Here is a 23782-nt window from a genome sequence, read left to right as displayed (position 1 = left end):
CGTGGCGAGCGATGTTTGCTGGACTCGCGTTTGACGTGGCTGACAGGGTGCTCTTGAAATTTAAAAGGGCACCGATGACTTATTTATCCGGCTATAACCGTTTCTTCAGAGAAAGTGTCTCGTGCGCATCGTTTATCAATCGCTTATACTATTCCATGCTCTATAAGGATGCAAGATATTGAAATCTCCACATTACTGAGTGGATCGCAGATTGATTTTCTATTTCTGAATCGTGGCACGTATTTTAGGACAGACTCAGTATTGCTGAATCATTTGTGCCCATCAGATTATAGATATGAAGGTGCGTCTAGAGACAACAAAACAATTACCCCTAAGTAAATTGGAGTTTGCAGCCCTGCGAGGGATTGATGGGATTTTACTGGAGTTGCCAGTATGGATTTTTGGTTTGCTTTATCTACCTCCTGGGCAGCCGGTTAGTGTTATTGAGGAATTAATTCCACTGATTTCATTGCTCTACATGCAATACAACAACCTGATCATTTCAGGAGGTTTCACTTTACACTTTGACGACTGTGCCCCTAATGGGAAGCAGTTTAAATCCTCTGTATACATTGGGCTGACCCAATAGGAAGAGGTTCCAGCTCATGGTGGTAGGCATACTTTGGGTTTTGTTCTGATCCCACATCACCTTCATGAGGAGACAGACAGACGGACAATCTCCCCCATAAAAAGTGCATGGTCAGATCATGAATTAAAGCTCCCAGCCAAGCAGAGCCTTACAATTGATAATACAGATTTAGGGAGTGGTACAGGTTAGAGCCTCAGCAGATGAGGACCAGTTTAAAACATTGTGGGAAGCCTGGGCCGAGGATGAGATAAAACTGGAGCCGGCAGAATCTGCAGACGATTGGGATACTCCTGTTCACCAAATGCATGAAGCTGCAGCTCCTACGAAAAAGCCAACAACAAAAGGAAACCTACTCAACCAGCCCTGCCATGCACTAAAGAAGTGGTTAGAAAAGCTGAGCGCAGCTGGTGTCAATATAAATCCTCTTATTCTCTGGCAGTTTACAACTAATGTATTATATTGCTGCAAATACTAAATGTGCTTTCCACCATTCATTACAAATTCCATAAATAAGCCTTTAGAGCAGTCCGAGTACCACAAACAGGCCAGGTTTTCAGGATATCCACAATGAGCATGCATGGAAGATTTGCATACATTGGAGGCAGTGCATGCAAATCTCTCTCATGCATATTCATTACAGATATCCTGAAAACCTCGAGAACTGCAGTTCACCATCAGTGCTTTAGAGCTATTTTCAGTAGTTAAGATGACAACTGATATTGCAAATGGCGTAAGAACATAAGAAATTGCCATACTGGGTCAGACCAAGGGTCCATCAAGCCCAGCATCCTGTTTCCAACAGTGGCCAATCCAAGTCACAAGTACCCAAACACCAAGAAGATCCCATGCAACTAATTTATTTAAGCCTGCTGTTTATATGCCATCGTTCCAGTGACTGATCACAATGCTTTACATAAATTGCATACAAGTACAGTGTAATATCACAAGATTTACTAATGCAGGCAACAAGCACTGACCATGCCCATTGATTAATAGCAGTTTATGGACTTCTCCAGAAATGTATCCAAACCTTTTTTAAAACCAGCAACACTAGCTGTGCTAAACAAATCCTCTGGCAATGAATTCCAGAGTTTAATTGTGCATCGAGTGAAAACGTTCTCAGAATTCCCGTATCAAAATTTTAATAGATCATTTTGCATTTAACCAATTTTTCACCCAACAAGAGATCTATTATCTTTCCTTATTGTGCAGATCTGTTTTGTGGTTTGGGAAGAAAGAACCTTTGGCGATTTGCTTACCTGTGGTTTCACAGCTGCACTGACTTGAGGTTAGAAATTCAGGTGTTACACTCTAAGCTTTCACTTAAGAAAGCTGCTAGGATTGCTTTTTTTTTTTTTTTTATAAGCTATGAGTGCTTAGACCATTACCTGCGATCTTGCCAACAGCGGGTCTCGCGATTGTATTTCCCCACCTTGATTTCTGCAATTCTCTGTAACATGGGTCTGGCAGATAGGTGCTACAATGAGCCCAAGATGCAGCTGTACACACAATGTGTGGCCTGCACTGGGGTACAAATCTATCCGCATACAGGAAAGGCTGGCATTGGCTTCCACTCTCTGGCCCTGTACAGCTGTAAGTTATCGACTTTGCTGCACAAATCAGTTCATCTTGATAACTTGTGTCTCTTGGAAAGAGTGAATTGGTTTGTGCCATTACGTGCGTTAAGGTCATCTTCCCAAGCTCTTAATAACTCCTCCGGTAAGTCACAAGGAAACACGTTTTTAAGTCTTTAAGTGGTGAGAGTCTGGCTATTTGCGCTGTGGGACAGATTCTTTGCACAGGTATTTTCTGTTTCTTCATTACAGAGGACACGGATCAGCTTCTTTGTAATTTAATGTTCTGAAATGCACTTTGAACACTGAGGCAGTAGCAGAAGAGAAGTTTGAATAAATCACTGCAGTAACAGAGGAGAACCTCCCGCCCTTAACGAGCGGCTGAGAGACGCACACAACACAGGGGGAAAGGATTTACAATATTTTCATAGGTGGCTACCTACCTCCCTCAGCCCTCGCAGGTCAATCTCGCGGATGCACTGAAGCACGAGGTGGGGGATCCAGGGAGCCGTGGAGGGGGCAAAGTCTGCCAGCAGCCCCTGCTACGGAAGAGGAGAACAGCATGAAGCAAAAAACACGCCACAGCGGCAGAGGAAACTCAGGTTACAGAGTCAGCCCAAAACCAAGAACCGGGGGGAGACCGGCGACATGGAAAGCTGGCAGCTCCTGCTCCTCAGGCCGTGAGAGCCCTCTCCTCCCCTCAGCGAGGTGGTCCCGGCAAGCCCAGGAGAGAGGTGAGAAGTCAGCGTACCTGAGAGGGGTCGCGGTGGTGCTGAAGGAAGAAAATACATACCCTGCCGCGTACAGCACCGTGCTGGAGACCTCCATGGGCTCCCCGCGCCGTCCAGCGGGGAACATGCAGGAGATCTGGAGAGTGACATTCCCGGGAAACCTCGCTCAGACGTCTGCCCCATTACACCTCCACCCCACCCAATGCATTTCCACAAAGGGTTAACCAGTCGTGTAAAGCCAGCGTGTGCCCGGGCTGAGAACGGCAGCATCTCGGCACAGCGTTAATGGCACAAGAGACGCTCAGGTCTCCTTTAGCAATTGTGAGAGGCTAAGTTACAGTTTCATGCACGTGACAGGCCCAGCAGTGCTCTATGGACTAATCCAGAGGAAGACAGAGAGAGATACCCCCTGCACCGGTGCAGCAACGACCCCCAAGCATGGCCCTGGGGCTTCTCACCGTGACGGGCCCGGGCAGTGCTCTATGGACTAATCCAGAGGAAGACAGAGAGATACCCCCTGCACCGGTGCAGCAACCACCCCCAAGCATGGCCCGGGGGCTTCTCACCGTGACGGGCCGGGCAGTGCTCTATGGACTAATCCAGAGGAAGACAGAGAGATACCCCCTGCACCGGTGCAGCAACCACCCCCAAGCATGGCCCGGGGGCTTCTCACCGTGACGGGCCCAGCAGTGCTCTATAGACTAATCCAGAGGAAGACAGAGAGATACCCCCTGCACCGGTGCAGCAACCACCCCCAAGCATGGCCCGGGGGCTTCTCACCGTAACGGGCCCAGCAGTGCTCTATGGACTAATCCAGAGGAAGACAGAGAGATACCCCCTGCACCGGTGCAGCAACGACCCCCAAGCATGGCCCGAGGGCTTCTCACCGTGACGGGCCCAGCAGTGCTCTATGGACTAATCCAGAGGAAGACAGAGAGAGATACCCCCTGCACCGGTGCAGCAACCACCCCCAAGCATGGCCCGGGGGCTTCTCACCGTGACGGGCCCAGCAGTGCTCTATGGACTAATCCAGAGGAAGACAGAGAGATACCCCCTGCACCGGTGCAGCAACGACCCCCAAGCATGGCCCGGGGGCTTCTCACCGTGACGGGCCCAGCAGTGCTCTATGGGGCTAATCCAGAGGAAGACAGAGAGATACCCCCTGCACCGGTGCAGCAACCACCCCCAAGCATGGCCCGAGGGCTTCTCACCGTGACGGGCCCAGCAGTGCTCTATGGACTAATCCAGAGGAAGACAGAGAGATACCCCCTGCACCGGTGCAGCAACGACCCCCAAGCATGGCCCGGGGGCTTCTCACCGTGACGGGCCCAGCAGTGCTCTATGGGACTAATCCAGAGGAAGACAGAGAGATACCCCCTGCACCGGTGCAGCAACGACCCCCAAGCATGGCCCGGGGCTTCTCACCGTGACGGGCCCAGCAGTGCTCTATGGACTAATCCAGAGGAAGACAGAGAGAGATACCCCCTGCACCGGTGCAGCAACGACCCCCAAGCATGGCCCGGGGGCTTCTCACCGTGACGGGCCCAGCAGTGCTCTATGGACTAATCCAGAGGAAGACAGAGAGAGATACCCCCCTGCACCGGTGCAGCAACCACCCCCAAGCATGGCCCGGGGGCTTCTCACCATGACGGGCCCAGCAGTGCTCTATGGACTAATCCAGAGGAAGACAGAGAGAGATACCCCCTGCACCGGTGCAGCAACCAGCCCCCAAGCATGGCCCGGGGGCTTCTCACCGTGACGGGCCCAGCAGTGCTCTATAGACTAATCCAGAGGAAGACAGAGAGATACCCCCTGCACCGGTGCAGCAACGACCCCCAAGCATGGCCCGGGGGCTTCTCACCGTGACGGGCCCAGCAGTGCTCTATAGACTAATCCAGAGGAAGACAGAGAGAGATACCCCCTGCACCGGTGCAGCAACCACCCCCAAGCATGGCCCGGGGGCTTCTCACCGTGACGGGCCCAGCAGTGCTCTATAGACTAATCCAGAGGAAGACAGAGAGAGATACCCCCTGCACCGGTGCAGCAACCACCCCCAAGCATGGCCCGGGGGCTTCTCACCAGTGACGGGCCCAGCAGTGCTCTATGGACTAATCCAGAGGAAGACAGAGAGAGATACCCCCTGCACCGGTGCAGCAACGACCCCCAAGCATGGCCCGGGGGCTTCTCACCGTGACGGGCCCAGCAGTGCTCTATCGACTAATCCAGAGGAAGACAGAGAGATACCCCCTGCACCGGTGCAGCAACGACCCCCAAGCATGGCCCGGGGGCTTCTCACCGTGACGGGCCCCGCAGTGCTCTATGGACTAATCCAGAGGAAGACAGAGAGATACCCCCTGCACCGGTGCAGCAACCACCCCCAAGCATGGCCCGGGGGCTTCTCACCGTGACGGGCCCAGCAGTGCTCTATGGACTAATCCAGAGGAAGACAGAGAGAGATACCCCCTGCACCGGTGCAGCAACGACCCCCAAGCATGGCCCGGGGGCTTCTCACCGTGACGGGCCCAGCAGTGCTCTATGGACTAATCCAGAGGAAGACAGAGAGATACCCCCTGCACCGGTGCAGCAACGACCCCCAAGCATGGCCCGGGGGCTTCTCACCGTGACGGGCCCAGCAGTGCTCTATGGACTAATCCAGAGGAAGACAGAGAGATACCCCCTGCACCGGTGCAGCAACCACCCCCAAGCATGGCCCGGGGGCTTCTCACCGTGACGGGCCCAGCAGTGCTCTATGGACTAATCCAGAGGAAGACAGAGAGAGATACCCCCTGCACCGGTGCAGCAACGACCCCCAAGCATGGCCCGGGGGCTTCTCACCGTGACGGGCCCAGCAGTGCTCTATGGACTAATCCAGAGGAAGACAGAGAGAGATACCCCCTGCACCGGTGCAGCAACGACCCCCAAGCATGGCCCGGGGGCTTCTCACCGTGACGGGCCCAGCAGTGCTCTATGGACTAATCCAGAGGAAGACAGAGAGAGATACCCCCTGCACCGGTGCAGCAACGACCCCCAAGCATGGCCCGGGGGCTTCTCACCGTGACGGGCCCAGCAGTGCTCTATGGACTAATCCAGAGGAAGACAGAGAGAGATACCCCCTGCACCGGTGCAGCAACGACCCCCAAGGCATGGCCCGGGGGCTTCTCACCGTGACGGGCCCAGCAGTGCTCTATGGACTAATCCAGAGGAAGACAGAGAGATACCCCCCTGCACCGGTGCAGCAACGACCCCCAAGCATGGCCCGGGGGCTTCTCACCGTGACGGGCCCAGCAGTGCTCTATGGACTAATCCAGAGGAAGACAGAGAGATACCCCCTGCACCGGTGCAGCAACGACCCCCAAGCATGGCCCGGGGGCTTCTCACCATGACGGGCCCAGCAGTGCTCTATGGACTAATCCAGAGGAAGACAGAGAGAGATACCCCCTGCACCGGTGCAGCAACCACCCCCAAGCATGGCCCGGGGGCTTCTCACCGTGACGGGCCCAGCAGTGCTCTATGGACTAATCCAGAGGAAGACAGAGAGAGATACCCCCTGCACCGGTGCAGCAACCACCCCCAAGCATGGCCCGGGGGGCTTCTCACCGTGACGGGCCCAGCAGTGCTCTATGGACTAATCCAGAGGAAGACAGAGAGAGATACCCCCTGCACCGGTGCAGCAACCACCCCCAAGCATGGCCCGGGGGCTTCTCACCGTGACGGGCCCAGCAGTGCTCTATGGACTAATCCAGAGGAAGACAGAGAGATACCCCCTGCACCGGTGCAGCAACCACCCCCAAGCATGGCCCGGGGGCTTCTCACCATGACGGGCCCAGCAGTGCTCTATGGGACTAATCCAGAGGAAGACAGAGAGATACCCCCTGCACCGGTGCAGCAACCACCCCCAAGCATGGCCCGGGGGCTTCTCACCGTGACGGGCCCAGCAGTGCTCTATGGACTAATCCAGAGGAAGACAGAGAGATACCCCCTGCACCGGTGCAGCAACACCCCCAAGCATGGCCCGGGGGCTTCTCACCGTGACGGGCCCAGCAGTGCTCTATGGACTAATCCAGAGGAAGACAGAGAGATACCCCCTGCACCGGTGCAGCAACCACCCCCAAGCATGGCCCGGGGGCTTCTCACCGTGACAGGCCCAGCAGTGCTCTATGGACTAATCCAGAGGAAGACAGAGAGATACCCCCTGCACCGGTGCAGCAACCACCCCCAAGCATGGCCCGGGGGCTTCTCCACCGTGACGGGCCCAGCAGTGCTCTATGGGACTAATCCAGAGGAAGACAGAGAGATACCCCCTGCACCGGTGCAGCAACCACCCCCAAGCATGGCCCGGGGGCTTCTCACCATGACGGGCCCAGCAGTGCTCTATGGGACTAATCCAGAGGAAGACAGAGAGAGATACCCCCTGCACCGGTGCAGCAACCACCCCCAAGCATGGCCCGGGGGCTTCTCACCGTGACGGGCCCAGCAGTGCTCTATGGACTAATCCAGAGGAAGACAGAGAGATACCCCCTGCACCGGTGCAGCAACCACCCCCAAGCATGGCCCGGGGGCTTCTCACCGTGACGGGCCCAGCAGTGCTCTATGGACTAATCCAGAGGAAGACAGAGAGAGATACCCCCTGCACCGGTGCAGCAACGACCCCCAAGCATGGCCCGGGGGCTTCTCACCGTGACGGGCCCAGCAGTGCTCTATGGGGCTAATCCAGAGGAAGACAGAGAGAGATACCCCCTGCACCGGTGCAGCAACCACCCCCAAGCATGGCCCGGGGGCTTCTCACCGTGACGGGCCCAGCAGTGCTCTATGGACTAATCCAGAGGAAGACAGAGAGATACCCCCTGCACCGGTGCAGCAACGACCCCCAAGCATGGCCCGGGGGCTTCTCACCATGACGGGCCCAGCAGTGCTCTATAGACTAATCCAGAGGAAGACAGAGAGATACCCCCTGCACCGGTGCAGCAACAACCCCCAAGCATGGCCCGGGGGCTTCTCACTGTGATGGGTCCAGCAGTGCTCTATGGACTAATCCAGAGGAAGACAGAGAGATACCCCCTGCACCGGTGCAGCAACAACCCCCAAGCATGGCCCGGGGGCTTCTCACCATGACGGGCCCAGCAGTGCTCTATGGACTAATCCAGAGGAAGACAGAGAGAGATACCCCCTGCACCGGTGCAGCAACGACCCCCAAGCATGGCCCGGGGGCTTCTCACCGTGACGGGCCCAGCAGTGCTCTATGGACTAATCCAGAGGAAGACAGAGAGATACCCCCTGCACCGGTGCAGCAACGACCCCCAAGCATGGCCCAGGGGCTTCTCACCGTGACGGGCCCAGCAGTGCTCTATGGACTAATCCAGAGGAAGACAGAGAGATACCCCCTGCACCGGTGCAGCAACAACCCCCAAGCATGGCCCGGGGGCTTCTCACCATGACGGGCCCAGCAGTGCTCTATGGACTAATCCAGAGGAAGACAGAGAGAGATACCCCCTGCACCGGTGCAGCAACGACCCCCAAGCATGGCCCGGGGGCTTCTCACCGTGACGGGCCCAGCAGTGCTCTATGGACTAATCCAGAGGAAGACAGAGAGAGATACCCCCTGCACCGGTGCAGCAACGACCCCCAAGCATGGCCCGGGGGCTTCTCACCGTGACGGGCCCAGCAGTGCTCTATGGACTAATCCAGAGGAAGACAGAGAGATACCCCCTGCACCGGTGCAGCAATGACCCCCAAGCATGGCCCGGGGGCTTCTCACCGTGACGGGCCCAGCAGTGCTCTATGGACTAATCCAGAGGAAGACAGAGAGATACCCCCTGCACCGGTGCAGCAACGACCCCCAAGCATGGCCCGGGGGCTTCTCACCGTGACGGGCCCAGCAGTGCTCTATGGACTAATCCAGAGGAAGACAGAGAGATACCCCCTGCACCGGTGCAGCAACGACCCCCAAGCATGGCCCGGGGGCTTCTCACCGTGACGGGCCCAGCAGTGCTCTATGGACTAATCCAGAGGAAGACAGAGAGAGATACCCCCTGCACCGGTGCAGCAACGACCCCCAAGCATGGCCCGGGGGCTTCTCACCGTGACGGGCCCAGCAGTGCTCTATGGACTAATCCAGAGGAAGACAGAGAGAGATACCCCCTGCACCGGTGCAGCAACGACCCCCAAGCATGGCCCGGGGGCTTCTCACCGTGACAGGCCCAGCAGTGCTCTATGGACTAATCCAGAGGAAGACAGAGAGAGATACCCCCTGCACCGGTGCAGCAACCACCCCCAGGCATGGCCCGGGGGCTTCTCACCGTGACGGGCCCAGCAGTGCTCTATGGACTAATCCAGAGGAAGACAGAGAGATACCCCCTGCACCGGTGCAGCAACCACCCCCAAGCATGGCCCGGGGGCTTCTCACCGTGACGGGCCCAGCAGTGCTCTATGGGACTAATCCAGAGGAAGACAGAGAGAGATACCCCCTGCACCGGTGCAGCAACGACCCCCAAGCATGGCCCGGGGGCTTCTCACTGTGACGGGCCCAGCAGTGCTCTATGGACTAATCCAGAGGAAGACAGAGAGAGATACCCCCTGCACCGGTGCAGCAACGACCCCCAAGCATGGCCCGGGGGCTTCTCACCGTGACGGGCCCAGCAGTGCTCTATGGACTAATCCAGAGGAAGACAGAGAGAGATACCCCCTGCACCGGTGCAGCAACCACCCCCAAGCATGGCCCGGGGGCTTCTCACCGTGACGGGCCCAGCAGTGCTCTATGGACTAATCCAGAGGAAGACAGAGAGATACCCCCTGCACCGGTGCAGCAACCACCCCCAGGCATGGCCCGGGGGCTTCTCACCGTGACGGGCCCAGCAGTGCTCTATGGACTAATCCAGAGGAAGACAGAGAGAGATACCCCCTGCACCGGTGCAGCAACGACCCCAGGCATGGCCCGGGGGCTTCTCACCGTGACGGGCCCAGCAGTGCTCTATGGACTAATCCAGAGGAAGACAGAGAGAGATACCCCCTGCACCGGTGCAGCAACGACCCCCAAGCATGGCCCGGGGGCTTCTCACCATGACGGGCCCAGCAGTGCTCTATGGACTAATCCAGAGGAAGACAGAGAGATACCCCCTGCACCGGTGCAGCAACGACCCCCAAGCATGGCCCGGGGGCTTCTCACCATGACGGGCCCAGCAGTGCTCTATGGACTAATCCAGAGGAAGACAGAGAGATACCCCCTGCACCGGTGCAGCAACGACCCCCAAGCATGGCCCGGGGGCTTCTCACCGTGACGGGCCCAGCAGTGCTCTATGGACTAATCCAGAGGAAGACAGAGAGATACCCCCTGCACCGGTGCAGCAACCACCCCCAAGCATGGCCCGGGGGCTTCTCACCGTGACGGGCCCAGCAGTGCTCTATGGACTAATCCAGAGGAAGACAGAGAGATACCCCCTGCACCGGTGCAGCAACCACCCCCAAGCATGGCCCGGGGGCTTCTCACTGTGACGGGCCCAGCAGTGCTCTATGGACTAATCCAGAGGAAGACAGAGAGAGATACCCCCTGCACCGGTGCAGCAACGACCCCAGGCATGGCCCGGGGGCTTCTCACCGTGACGGGCCCGGGGGTTCTGGGCACACATGCGCCGCTCAGATGCGCCCTGCACTCCGGATGCACCACCAGCCGGCACTCCTTGCACTTCAGCGAGACCTTTCCAAACCTGCTCCTCTTACCACAAACAGCACAGGTTTCAACCCGGATCACCTGTGAAGAGGAAACAGAGGTGAGGGTCGCTCTCAGGGCCCCAACCCTCCCCAGGCACGAGGTCACTCCAGGGGCCTAATTAACCCTGCTCCCACCTGACCTGACCAGTCCCCTTTTCAGACCTAAGGCTGGCTCCAGACAGGAGCCTTGCCCCACACCCCTCCGAGCCTCGTCTGTAAGACTTGCAGGGTAGGACAATGCAGGATGTGAGCAGAGTTATCCATCCGAGCCTTCAGCAAGCACAGTTTGAGGACGCGTTGAACCCAGAGTGATTTCCATTATGTGCTGAACAGCCTGACACGCAGCTCTCTTCTGCATAACCCATTTCAAACCCACGAGGGTCTGGACAAGGGAGCAGAACAATTTGGTTTTTGTTCTGTTGTGTTCTGTGCTCCAGCCTCATTCCCTCATAAGAACATGCAATACTGGGTCAGACCAAGGGTCCATCAAGCCCAGTCTCCTGTTTCCATCAGTGGCCGAGCCCGGTCACAAGAACCTGGCAGGATCTCAAGGGGCAGAGAGCTCCCAGGCTGCTAATACTCAGTGAGATTGGCTTTCCTCAAGTCTCCCTGGTTAATAAACGTTTAGGGACCTTTCCAAACTAAACAAAAATAACCTCTAAAATTGTTCTAAACCTAATGTCAAAATACACAAAAAGGAACACTAAATACAGGTTTCACATGTTACAATGCTGTATAGTAACTCCTTCATTTCTATCAACATTTAATTGAATCAATCACTTCTCTTACAAATTCGGTGTTTATTTTTACATCCACCCACCAATTTACAAAGAAGCACATTCAACCTTAATTATCCCCAAATCATTTAAAGAATAGGCTCTCCTTCAGGTCTTATACCATGATGTAGAGGAATGCAGCGTATTTAAAAATCAGGAACGCGGCCCGGCTTCTCTTAGTTACATCACAGTCCCTTTAACACAAGTAACCATGCTGGTGCAGTTTCTCTCCAGCTTCCATAATGCCAAGCATGGAAAATCAGTTCCACTCCATATATATATCTATTTCTCCGTCTCCAGCAGGTGGAGGCAGTGCAGTCTTGACCTGGTCAGAGGATCCCAAAAAAAAAAAATAAAAAAAATTTATATATCACCCTGAGTGCAGCGGCCCTCCCGCAGCACCTACTACCTGGGGAGGATGGTCCCACTGGAACCTACCGACCCCCTGAACATTTTAGGCAGGACAGAAGCAGCAGCTTCGTTTCCTGATCCTTGGCAGACACTTTCAGTTCTGTGCCCTACCATTTGGTCTAGCGACGGCACCGCATACATTCACCAAAGTCGTGGTGGTGGTGGTGGCAGCAGCTCTCCGCAGGGAGGGGGTGTGCTCCACCCTTACCTGGACGATTGGCTCATCCAAGCCAAGTCGGGGGATCTCTGCAAACAGGCGGGACAAAGGGTTCTGGACAGGCTGATGCCACTTGGTTGGGTCGTCAATTATGCCAAAAGTCATCTTATTACCTCGCAGACTCTAGATTTTCTAGGGGCTTGGTTCGATACTAGAGTGGGCAAGGTTTTCCTTATGACAGAGCGCATAGACAAGCTGCAGCCTCAAGTACATCACTTCCTGGATCTCCCGGTGCCCAGGGATTATTTACAACATAAGAAAATGCCATACTGGGTCAGACCAAGGGCCCATCAAGCCCAGCATCCTGTTTCCAACAGAGGCCAATCCAGGCCACAAGAACCTGGCAAGTACCCAAACACTAAGTCTATTCCATGTAACCATTGCTAATGGCAGTGGCTATTCTCTAAGTGAACTTAATAGCAGGTAATGGACTTCTCCTCCAAGAACTTATCCAATCCTTTTTTAAACGCTGCAGAGTTTAATTGTGTGTTGAGTAAAAAAGAACTTTCTCCGATTAGTTTTAAATGTGCCCCATGCTAACTTCATGGAGTGCCCCCTAGTCTTTCTATTATCCGAAAGAGTAAATAACCGATTCACATCTACCCGTTCTAGACCTCTCATGATTTTAAACACCTCTATCACATCCCCCCTCAACCGTCTCTTCTCCAAGCTGAAAAGTCCTAATCTCTTTAGTCTTTCCTCATAGGGGAGCTGTTCCATTCCCCTTATCATTTTGGTTGCCCTTCTCTGTACCTTCTCCATCGCAATTATATCTTTTTTGAGATGCGGTGACCAGAATTGTACACAGTATTCAAGGTGGGGTCTCATCATGGAGTGATACAGAGGCATTATGACATTTTCCGTTTTATTCACCATTCCCTTTCTAATAATTCCCAACATTCTGTTTGCTTTTTTGACTGCCGCAGCACACTGAACCGACGATTTCAATGTGTTATCCACTATGATGCCTAGATCTCTTTCTTGGGTTGTAGCACCTAATATGGAACCCAACATTGTGTCATTATAGCATGGGTTATTTTTCCCTATATGCATCACCTTGCACTTATCCACATTAAATTTCATCTGCTATTTAGATGCCCAATTTTCCAGTCTCAGAAGGTCTTCCTGCAATTTACCACAATCTGCTTGTGATTTAACTACTCTGAACAATTTTGTATCATCTACAAATTTGAGTATCTCACTTGTATCTCTTTCCAGATCATTTATAAATATATTGAAAATCATGGGTCCCGATACAGATCCCTGAGGCACTCCACTGCCCACTACCTTCCACTGAGAAAATTGTCCATTTTCACAGTGGAAGTACAAGTCCTTGACTCCATTGCGTCCACTCTGGAGTTGGTTCTGTGGGCCTTTGCACATATGCGACCATTGCAAACAGCGTTACTGTCCCTCTGGGATTTGATGTCTGAGGAATTCCGTTTCCTCTTACCACTCCCAGACTCCACCAGATCTAGTCTTGGCTGGTGGCTGGTCTTGGAGCATCTGACATTTGGGGTGGATCTCAAGATACCTCAGTGGGTGATAGTCACCATTGATGCCAGCCTATCTGGCTGGGGAGCAGTCTGTCAGTCTCAGTCGGCCCAGGGACAATGGTTGGCAGTGGAAGTCCAGTGGTCTTTCAATCGTCTGGAGACCAAGGCCGTATGGCTAGCGTTGCAGTGTTTCCTTCCGCTTCTCTGCTACAGGGCCATGAGGTTATCTCAGACAATGCAATGACGGTGGCTTACATCAACCACCAGGGAGGAACCAAATGTTAGAGATCAGCTCCCCCGAGGGGTGGAGTTGGCCATCTGTTACTTCTCCGGTTAAGGAGTTAGCAATCTGTTAATGATCAGCTTCTCTGGAAGAGAGGAGTTAGCAATCTGATCAATGCTGTACCCCGAAAGGGAGGAGCTGGCAATTTATAATACTCCATAGGTGGAGATATCAATCGGTAGTGAGTTGGCTCCCCACAGAGTGACAGTCTGTACAATACAACTCTTGTGGTGGGGGAAGAGCACCCAGTGTAAGTTGGTGAATCCCTGGGCCTATGGCAGATGACACACCCCCAGGAGGATATCCTGAGAGGGACCACCAGCTAGGCTGGAGTATGGAGACAGACACGGATAGTTCTTTATTTAGACGGGTAGTAGAACCACCAGAGGTGGCAGTAGTGAGCTGATATACCCAGCAGGGCTGAAGGCCCTCAGATACTGGAACTGCAATGTCTGAGTTTGCTGAGCTGTAGAGAGAGAGACTATAGGAAGTGAGTAGACAGGGTATGCTGGATACATAACCAGTAGATGATACACTCACAATTGTAGATATCTGTAATGGCTCCTATGCAACAGAGAGTCTTCAGTATATTCAGGATCAGGAGCCTTTAGGGGAGTACTGGTTCCTAAATGAATCTGGAATAAGAACTCACAATATCTGTGTATGCGATGGCTTCTGAAATAGAAGAGTCTTTGAAGGGTTTTAGGAACATGGGCCCTCGTGGAGAGAGTACTGGCTCCTATCTGCACTCACTCAGATCTCCATACCTGCAATAAACGTCTTAGACAGAAGAGAGTCTTCAGTACTAGGAACATGGGCCCTCGTGGAGCGAGCACTGGTTCCTATTTGCAATAGAACTCACTAGGGATGTGAATCGTTTTAGGACGATTAAAATTATCGTCCGATAATTTTAATATCGTCTTAAACCGTTATGGAACACAATACAATACAGATTCTAACGATTTATCGTTATAAATCGTTAGAATCGTGAGCCGGCACACTAAAACCCCCTAAAACCCACCCCCGACCCTTTAAATTAAATCCCCCACCCTCCCGAACCCCCCCCCAAATAACTTAAATAACCTGCGGGTCCAGCGGCGGTCCGGAACGGCAGCGGTCCGGAACGGGCTCCTGCTCCTGCATCTTGTCGTCTTCGGCCGGCGCCATTTTCCAAAATGGCGCCGAAAAATGGCGGCGGCCATAGACGAAAAAGATTGGACGGCAGGAGGTCCTTCCGGACCCCCGCTGGACTTTTGGCAAGTCTCGTGGGGGTCAGGAGGCCCCCACAAGCTGGCCAAAAGTTCCTGGAGGTCCAGCGGGGGTCAGGGAGCGATTTCCCGCCGCGAATCGTTTTCGTACGGAAAATGGCGCCGGCAGGAGATCGACTGCAGGAGGTCGTTCAGCGAGGGTTCCGGCGCCTCGCTGAACGACCTCCTGCAGTCGATCTCCTGCCGGCGCCATTTTCCGTACGAAAACGATTCGCGGCGGGAAATCGCTCCCTGACCCCCGCTGGACCTCCAGGAACTTTTGGCCAGCTTGTGGGGGGCCTCCTGACCCCCACGAGACTTGCCAAAAGTCCAGCGGGGGTCCGGAAGGACCTCCTGCCGTCCAATCTTTTTCGTCTATGGCCGCCGCCATTTTTCGGCGCCATTTTGGAAAATGGCGCCGGCCGAAGACGACAAGATGCAGGAGCAGGAGCCCGTTCCGGACCGCTGCCGTTCCGGACCGCCGCTGGACCCGCAGGTTATTTAAGTTATTTGGGGGGGGGTTCGGGAGGGTGGGGGATTTAATTTAAAGGGTCGGGGGTGGGTTTTAGGGGGTTTTAATGTGCCGGTTTTTCGATTTTTTAACGATTTTTCACGATATTTTACCCCCCCAAACGGCAACAATACGATTCCCTCCCCCTCCCAGCCGAAATCGATCGTTAAGACGATCGAGGACACGATTCACATCCCTAGAACTCACTGTGTTCACGTCTGCGATCGCTTCCAGGCAGTAAGGAGTCTTCTGAGCATTCAGGGATGTTGGCCCTCGAGGAGCGAGTACCGGATCCCCTCTTAGCAGTTTGAAATCAAGAAGAGAGAGCCGGGCCCCCGAGGAGCGGGTACCCCTAGGTAAGGTGGTGGAGGCAGAGCAGCGGAGAAAGAATTCCCCTTCCTAACTCGATTTGTAGTTGCAAGCAAAGACCTTTTAAGGTGGAAGCGGATGATGTCACTATGGGGGGATGCCCCCGAGGTTCGCGCCCTTGCCGGTACAAACTCTGGCGCGCGCCCTTACGTCGTCAGGAAGATGGCGGATCTGCAGTGTCAGGCCAGCCCGGGGACTCCGGGAAGAAGCAGCGAGGAGAAGCCGCGGCAGCATCTGTCCGTCAGACTTGAAGGAAGTCACCACAGAGGTAGAGAGGGTGGAGCGAGGGCAAAAACAGGCACGAACGCAACACCAAAAGTAGTCCGGTGGCCCTCGAAGCCCAACGTCTAATGGCCGGGGCAGAACAGCACTTGTTCTTGCTGGCGACAACATTCAGGCTTCCTCAGCCACCAAACACTGGATCCTGGAGAGTGGGAGCTATCCCTGGACACGATGTCCCTCATCACCCGCTGATGGGGGGTACCCCATTTCGATCTGATGGCAACTTGGGTGAACGCCAAGTCTTCCCGTTTCTTCAGCCGCAGACAGGAACATGGAGCAGAAGGGGTCTGTGGCCTGGTGCTCCCGTGGCCAAAAGATGTGTTGCTGTACGTGTTCCCCCCATGGCCTCTCACTGGCAAGATTCTCCGGCGAATAGAGATTCATCCAGAGAGGATAATTCTTGTGGCTCCGGAATGGCCCCAGCGGCCCTGGTTTGTGGATCTCGTCAATCTAGTAGTGGACGGATCCCTACAGCTAGGCCATCTTCCAAACCTTCTGCTTCAGGGTCCTATATTTTTTGACCAGACAGATCGCTTCTGTCTAGCGGCCTGGCTTTTGAAAGGAGACGCTTGAGGAAAAAGGGGTACTCAGAAACCGTGATTACCACTCTGCTTCAATCTCGAAAGACCTCAACTTCTATGACTTATGTCTGGGTCTGGAAGGTATTTGAGTCGTGGTGCCGTGCTCATGGTGTTTTTCCCTCCGACGCGCCTCCATGCTGCAAATCCTTGCGTTCCTGCAGAGCGGTCTTAGTAAGGGGTTATCTGTTAGTTCACTTCGTGTCCAGGTCGCAACATTGGGATGCCTGAGAGGGAAGCTCCTGGGGGCAACTTTGGCGGTGCACCTGGATGTAGTCCGCTTCCTCCGAGGAGCTAAACATTTGAATCCTCCTGTCCGTCCAGTATGTCCTTCTTGGAATCTGAATTTGGTCCTCAAAGTCTTGGGTGATGTGCTGTTTGAACTACCCAAGAGGTCCACCCTGAAGGATCTCACACTGAAGACTGTTTTTGGTGGTGGTCTGTTCGGCCAGGAGGGTTTCTGAGCTACAAGCAGTTTCGTGCAGGGAACAGCTTCTGTGTATCTCCGATTTGGAGGTTTCTCTAAGGACAGTGCCCTCCTTTTTACCCAAGGTAGTTTCTGCCTTTCATGTGAATCAGTCGGTTGAGCTCCCGGCTTTTCCTGACCTCGAGAAGGTCGATCCTCAAGCCAAAGAACTCAGACATTTGGATGTCAAGGGAGTTCTATTACGTTATAGGAAAATTAGTTCTTACCTGATCATTTTCGTTCCTGTAGTACCAAGGATCAGTCCAGACCGTGGGTTAAGCCCCCGTTCCAGCAGGTGGAGACAGACCAGAGTTCTGAGGCTTACCCATAAAAGGACGGAACTCACCCAGAAACCCTCAGTATAACCATTGTCAAAGCAGAAAGGTATAAGATCAAGCAAGTAACAGGATAACTATAAATGTAATTTAAACCAACAAATAACAGTACAATTGAATGAACTGTGTAAACTAAACGCTCTTGTATAACTACCCCTGATCGTAACGATGCTTCTGGTGCCTATAAGCAAAATCCAGGAAGACTATGAAAATTATTTGAAATAATAATTTCAAATAATTCCTATAGAAGAAATCCTATAAGAAGGAAAAAGACAAAAAAATACCTGGAAAAAATCACCACGGTCTGGATCAGTCCAGACCGTGGGATGTCCCAAAGCTTCCCTACAAAGGGTGGGACCCAGATAGTCCTGCTCGAAGAACCTGCCGACCAAAGGAACCAAAGGCTGGAGCCTGAACATAGAGGCAGTTGGACGAGAAAAAGTATGAAGAGATTTCCATGTAGCCGCCCTACAAATTTCCTGCGGCGACACAGATTGAGACTCCGCCCAAGAGGTCGCTTGAGAACGCAAAGAATGAGCTTTTAGGCCTTCAGAACTGCTCGGCCCTTGCAAATGTAAGCAGAGGAAAACTCATCCTTCAACCAGCGAGCGATCATAGCTTTAGAAGCTTGCTTCCCCCTGTTGGGTCCACTCCACAGAACAAAAAGATGATCAGAGACACGAAAATCATTGGTGACCTCAAGATAACGCAATAAGACTTGATTAAGATCTAGATGACGAAGATCACCACCACCAGAGGCTCCGATATCCTCTGGAGAAAAAGCAGGAAGTTCAACAGACTGGTAAATATGAAAAGACGAAACAACCTTAGGTAAGAAAGAAGGTATGGTCTTAAGAGACGCCCGAGTCCGAAAAACGCAAGAAAAGGTCTCTAAAAGATAGAGCTTGAAGCTCGGACACTCTCCTGGCTGAACAGATAGCAACCAGGAAAACAGTCTTGAGAGTCACATGACGAAGAGATTCGAATGGAGCCGTACAAAGAGCTCGAAGAACCAAATTTAAACTCCACGAAGGACAAACAGACCGGATAGGCGGCTTTAGATGCTTAGTGACTGAGAAAAGCGAACATCCGGATGAGAGGCTACTGGCCGACCTTCAATGGAACCCAGGAGGGAACCAAGCGCAGAGACCTGAACACGCAGGGAGCTGACCGAAAAACCCTTGGAGAAACCTCGCTGAAGAAAAGAGAGTATCACCGCAACAGAAGGGGACGAACGGAAACGCCCAAATCCTCGCAGACATTTTCAAATAAACCTTCCAGACCCGGACATAGGTAAACAAAGTTGACTGCTTATGAGCCCTAAGGAGGGTAGCAATGACCTTCTTTATATCCTCTGCGTCTCTAATGTCTCCGTTCAAAAGCCATGACGCTAGACAAAAGCAATCCATCTGGTTGAAATATACGGGACCCTGACGGAGGAGATGGGGCAGATGACAGACGAAGAGGGCCGTCCGCAGTGAGATTCACTAGGTCCGCGAACCATGGCCGTCGGGGCCATTCGGGGGCCACGAGAATGACTGGTACACGATGGAGCTCTATTCTCTGAAGAACCTTCCTCACTAACGGCCATGGTGGGAACATGTAAAGAAGAACATCGGAGGGCCAGGGAAGAACCAGCGCATCCACTCCCTCTGAGCAATGCTCCCTCCACCGGCTGAAGAACTGGGGAGCCTTGGCATTGGCTAGCGTCGCCATGAGGTCTAGGTGAGGGGGACCCTACCTGCGCACTATTAGATCCATAGCTACGTCTGACAACTCCCACTCGCTGGCATCGAGATGTTGTCGACTGAGAAGTCGGCTTGGACATTCTCCTTGCCTGCTATGTGGGAAGCCACCAGGCGATCCAAGTGCCTCTCCACCCAGAGAAAAAGCTTGCTGGCCTCTAGCGCCATTAGATGACTTCGAGTCCCCCCTTGTCGATTTATGTAAGTCACCATGGTGGAATTGTTTGATAGCACTCGTAGTATCAATATCCCCTAAACCAAGCGGGTCACAGGGAGGCGGGGGGGGGGGGGGGGGAACACCCAGAACCACCCGAACCCTAAGGGTCCAGAACCAAATCAGGAGACCGCACAGGGGGGAGGGAAACCACTGAGGGGGGTCTACATCCCTTTGTAAACTTGCTAAATAAGACTCATGTAATAAAAGCACAAAATCCAATGAAAAACGGGTCCGTGCTGATTTTTTGTGGAGGGGGGGAGAGGAGAGGGGGGTCCGAGCCCCCCCGAGAGCAAACCGGGCTCAAATCGGGGGGGAAAAAAATCGGATCCCCAGCCCCCGGAGAAGCAGGAAGTTTTTCATCTGAAAACCCCCAAAATGGCCGCCGCTGACACACGTTCCTGGGACGGGAACGGCTTTGAAATTCGTCGGGGAGCCCTTCCCAGAGGTCTAAAAGGTGGTGGTTCAATAGAGGAGCCCTCACCCCCTGAAATGCACCTTGAACATACCCCTTCGCGGGAGAGTCTGGAGGCTGATTCTCCACAGGCTAAACAGCAAGATGGCCGCGGCATAGAGCAGGGAAGCAGCCGCTAAGGTATTTAAAAACAGCTGAGCTGGGAGCCCCTGAGGAGCTGGGCGGGAGATTGAACCCCGCTCCCTCCTCACAAAATAAACTGCTGCCTTTTATTTATTTGATTAAGTAAAGTATATAAAATATATATTCTGCGAAAGTGAGGGGGTTTATTTTGTATATAAATAATTCACAGAAGCAGGGGCATGAAAGTCATCCCTGAAGGCTCAACCGAGGCATGTGCATCTCGGGGCACGGCAGCAGTAAACGTGGGGAGAGGGACTGGCACCACCAGTATCACCCACACTAGGTCACCGGGAAGGGAACCTGGGCTGACAGAAATCAAGGGGCAAAGCCCCCCTAGGAACCCCAAGAGCGAGGGAGACAGAACTGTCTGCCCTGACACAGTTAGTCAGAGAAAAACTGACAAAAGGAAAACTTTTCTCTTTTTTTTTTTTTTTAAAACAATTAAGAAGTAAAGTAAATGTACATGCGTGAGCTTGCCCCAGAGAAAGAAGAAGAAAGACTACAGAGGGCAAGCTAAACAGGGAACCAAAGGGTGAGCTGTTCCACCTGCTGGAGACCGACAAATACTGAGGGTTCCTGGGTGGGTTCCGTCCTTATATGGGCAGCCTCAGAACTCTGGTCTGTCTCCACCTGCTGGAGACAGACAAATACTGAGGGTTCCAGGGTGGGTTCCTTCCTTATATGGGCTACCCTTAGAACTTTGTTCTGTCTCCACCTGCTGGAGACCGACAAATACTGAGGGTTCCTGGGTGGGTTCCGTCCTTATATGGGCAGCCTCAGAACTCTGGTCTGTCTCCACCTGCTGGAGACAGACAAATACTGAGGGTTCCAGGGTGGGTTCCGTCCTTATATGGGCTACCCTTAGAACTTTGTTCTGTCTCCACCTGCTGGAGACAGACAAATACTGAGGGTTCCTGGGTGGGTTCCGTCCTTATATGGGCAGCCTCAGAACTCTGGTCTGTCTCCACCTGCTGGAGACAGACAAATACTGAGGGTTCCTGGGTGGGTTCTGTCCTTATATGGGCAGCCTCAGAACTCTGGTCTGTCTCCACCTGCTGGAGACCGACAAATACTGAGGGTTCCTGGGTGGGTTCCGTCCTTATATGGGCAGCCTCAGAACTCTGGTCTGTCTCCACCTGCTGGAGACCGACAAATACTGAGGGTTCCTGGGTGGGTTCCGTCCTTATATGGGCAGCCTCAGAACTCTGGTCTGTCTCCACCTGCTGGAGACCGACAAATACTGAGGGTTCCTGGGTGGGTTCCGTCCTTATATGGGCAGCCTCAGAACTCTGGTCTGTCTCCACCTGCTGGAGACAGACAAATAATGAGGGTTCCTGGGTGGGTTCCGTCCTTATATGGGCAGCCTCAGAACTCTGGTCTGTCTCCACCTGCTGGAGACAGACAAACACTGAGGGTTCCTGGGTGGGTTCCGTCCTTATATGGGCAGCCTCAGAACTCTGGTCTGTCTCCACCTGCTGGAGACAGACAAACACTGAGGGTTCCTGGGTGGGTTCCGTCCTTATATGGGCAGCCTCAGAACTCTGGTCTGTCTCCACCTGCTGGAGACAGACAAATACTGAGGGTTCCTGGGTGGGTTCCGTCCTTATATGGGCAGCCTCAGAACTCTGGTCTGTCTCCACCTGCTGGAGACAGACAAATACTGAGGGTTCCTGGGTGGGTTCCGTCCTTATATGGGCAGCCTCAGAACTCTGGTCTGTCTCCACCTGCTGGAGACAGACAAATACTGAGGGCTCCAGGGTGGGTTCCGTCCTTATATGGGCAGCCTCAGAACTCTGGTCTGCCTCCACCTGCTGGAGACAGACAAATACTGAGGGTTCCTGGGTGGGTTCCGTCCTTATATAGGCAGCCTCAGAACTCTGATCTGTCTCCACCTGCTGGAGACAGAAACACTGAGGGTTCCTGGGTGGGTTCTGTCCTTATATGGGCAGCCTCAGAACTCTGGTCTGTCTCCACCTGCTGGAGACAGACAAACACTGAGGGTTCCTGGGTGGGTTCCGTCCTTATATGGGCAGCCTCAGAACTCTGGTCTGTCTCCACCTGCTGGAGACAGACAAATACTGAGGGTTCCTGGGTGGGTTCCGTCCTTATATGGGCAGCCTCAGAACTCTGGTCTGCCTCCACCTGCTGGAGACAGACAAATACCGAGGGTTCCTGGGTGGGTTCCGTCCTTATATGGGCAGCCTCAGAACTCTGGTCTGTCTCCACCTGCTGGAACGGGGGCTTAACCCATGGTCTGGACTGATCCGGGTACGTACAGGGAAAGGAAAATTGGTTCTGACCTGCTAATTTTCATTCCTGTAGTACCATGGATCAGTCCAGATGCCCACCTGGGGCAATTGCTCTGGCGAGTCCGCTCGTTCTGATCCTATTTTGCTGTTCTTGGATAAGCAGATACTTTACCGGTTGTTAAAGATTTTAGGTTCTTCTTTATTTATTCCTTTTTCAATTATACACATTTACAGACGTCAGTTCTTCTTGTCCATTGCTGATGTTATTCTTAGACTGTTTGATTTTCTACAAAATCTCTGCTTTGATACTGTTATACTGAAGACAGACAGCACTTAGCCTTAAGAGGGGGCACTCTCGAAGTTTTTCTCTGTCTCCATTTGCTGGAAGGAGGTAAAACCCAGCTGTCCTGGACTGATCCGTGGTACTACATGATCCTTGATAACTCACTCAAGTACCTGGCAGGGTCTCTGCCATGCAAGCAATGGAGCAAAACCAGGCCTGTTTGGTTGAGCAGGGATGAGGTGGCAACCCACCATGTAAATAGCTCTGAAATTGCAAATTTAAGGTTTTAGAACTGTTTAGTGAATGCCATCTGCTCCTGGGGATTTGCTGCTGTTTTCTCAGTTTGTTGTAAAACCACATCTGCCACTTCATTTTGACCCAGTTCAGATTTCTCCTCTAAAGAGAAAGCTCATGGTTAGTGAATCCCCGCGCATGCCTTCAGCTTCTCTGCTACAGCCTCCTCTTTCCCGGAGCACACCTGTCACAGCCTGATAGTCTGGCAGAACCTCTAGCATTGAAAAATAAGATATTAGTGTGATGCTGGTCCCAAATGGTCCATACTGAACCACCACCCATAGAAAGCTATGGGTTATAGTTTCTTCAGTGGTGGATAACTGATGTAGAGTGAGAGTGAGAGAGTGAGAGAGAATCCTGGGTTTGTGCCTTTAAGCTTCGCTGTGGATGGGGACCTCTAGCCTTGCAGCCAGTGCCTGCTTTCCTGTCCTCTCACGTCCTGGTCTGCCGCTCAGGGTGTGTTTCTGCTCCCTGGGGCAGAAGCCAGAGAGGTCACATTTCTTCCGTGTGCGGGAGTAACAAGACTCCTCTTAGGCTGAAGGCTTAGATTCCTGTTGGAGTCACGGAGACAATCTCCAAAATTAGGGAATTACTAGTTTTTTAATTGATGAAAAATCAATAACTAGTATAACAGGACCACTGACTGTTCATGTGAGTCTCCACATGAGATTTTATACTCAGATAAAGGATAATATTTTAACTGTGACCTAAAAAAAAAGGGTTTTTGAAAGAGGAAGAGACCTCACTACTGGTAAAGAATCTGATCAGCCAGGTCTCACAGTCACAGGTCTTGCAAGCTCTTATTGTTTCTCTCATTTTTCTTTAAAATC

The 23782-nt window shown here is 53.0% G+C and overlaps 1 protein-coding gene across 2 annotated transcripts in view; it reads right to left on the bottom strand.

Moving 5' to 3' along the window:
* Window positions 1–23782, bottom strand: part of LOC115093364 (rac GTPase-activating protein 1-like) — a gene marked incomplete at its 5' end in the record, with an annotated part of 97334 nt that overhangs the window by 52055 nt on the left and 21497 nt on the right. Inside the window, 2 exon segments of one of the 2 annotated variants that reach the window (XM_029605006.1) lie at window positions 2607–2705; window positions 10486–10638. In XM_029605006.1, coding sequence (XP_029460866.1) covers window positions 2607–2705; window positions 10486–10638 — 252 coding nt within the window. 2 annotated transcript variants of the gene reach the window in all.

The sequence above is a fragment of the Rhinatrema bivittatum genome, chromosome 6 (genome assembly GCF_901001135.1).
Source record: "Rhinatrema bivittatum chromosome 6, aRhiBiv1.1, whole genome shotgun sequence".
Lineage (NCBI taxonomy): Eukaryota > Metazoa > Chordata > Amphibia > Gymnophiona > Rhinatrematidae > Rhinatrema > Rhinatrema bivittatum.
This window is presented reverse-complemented; position numbering and strand designations above follow the sequence as displayed.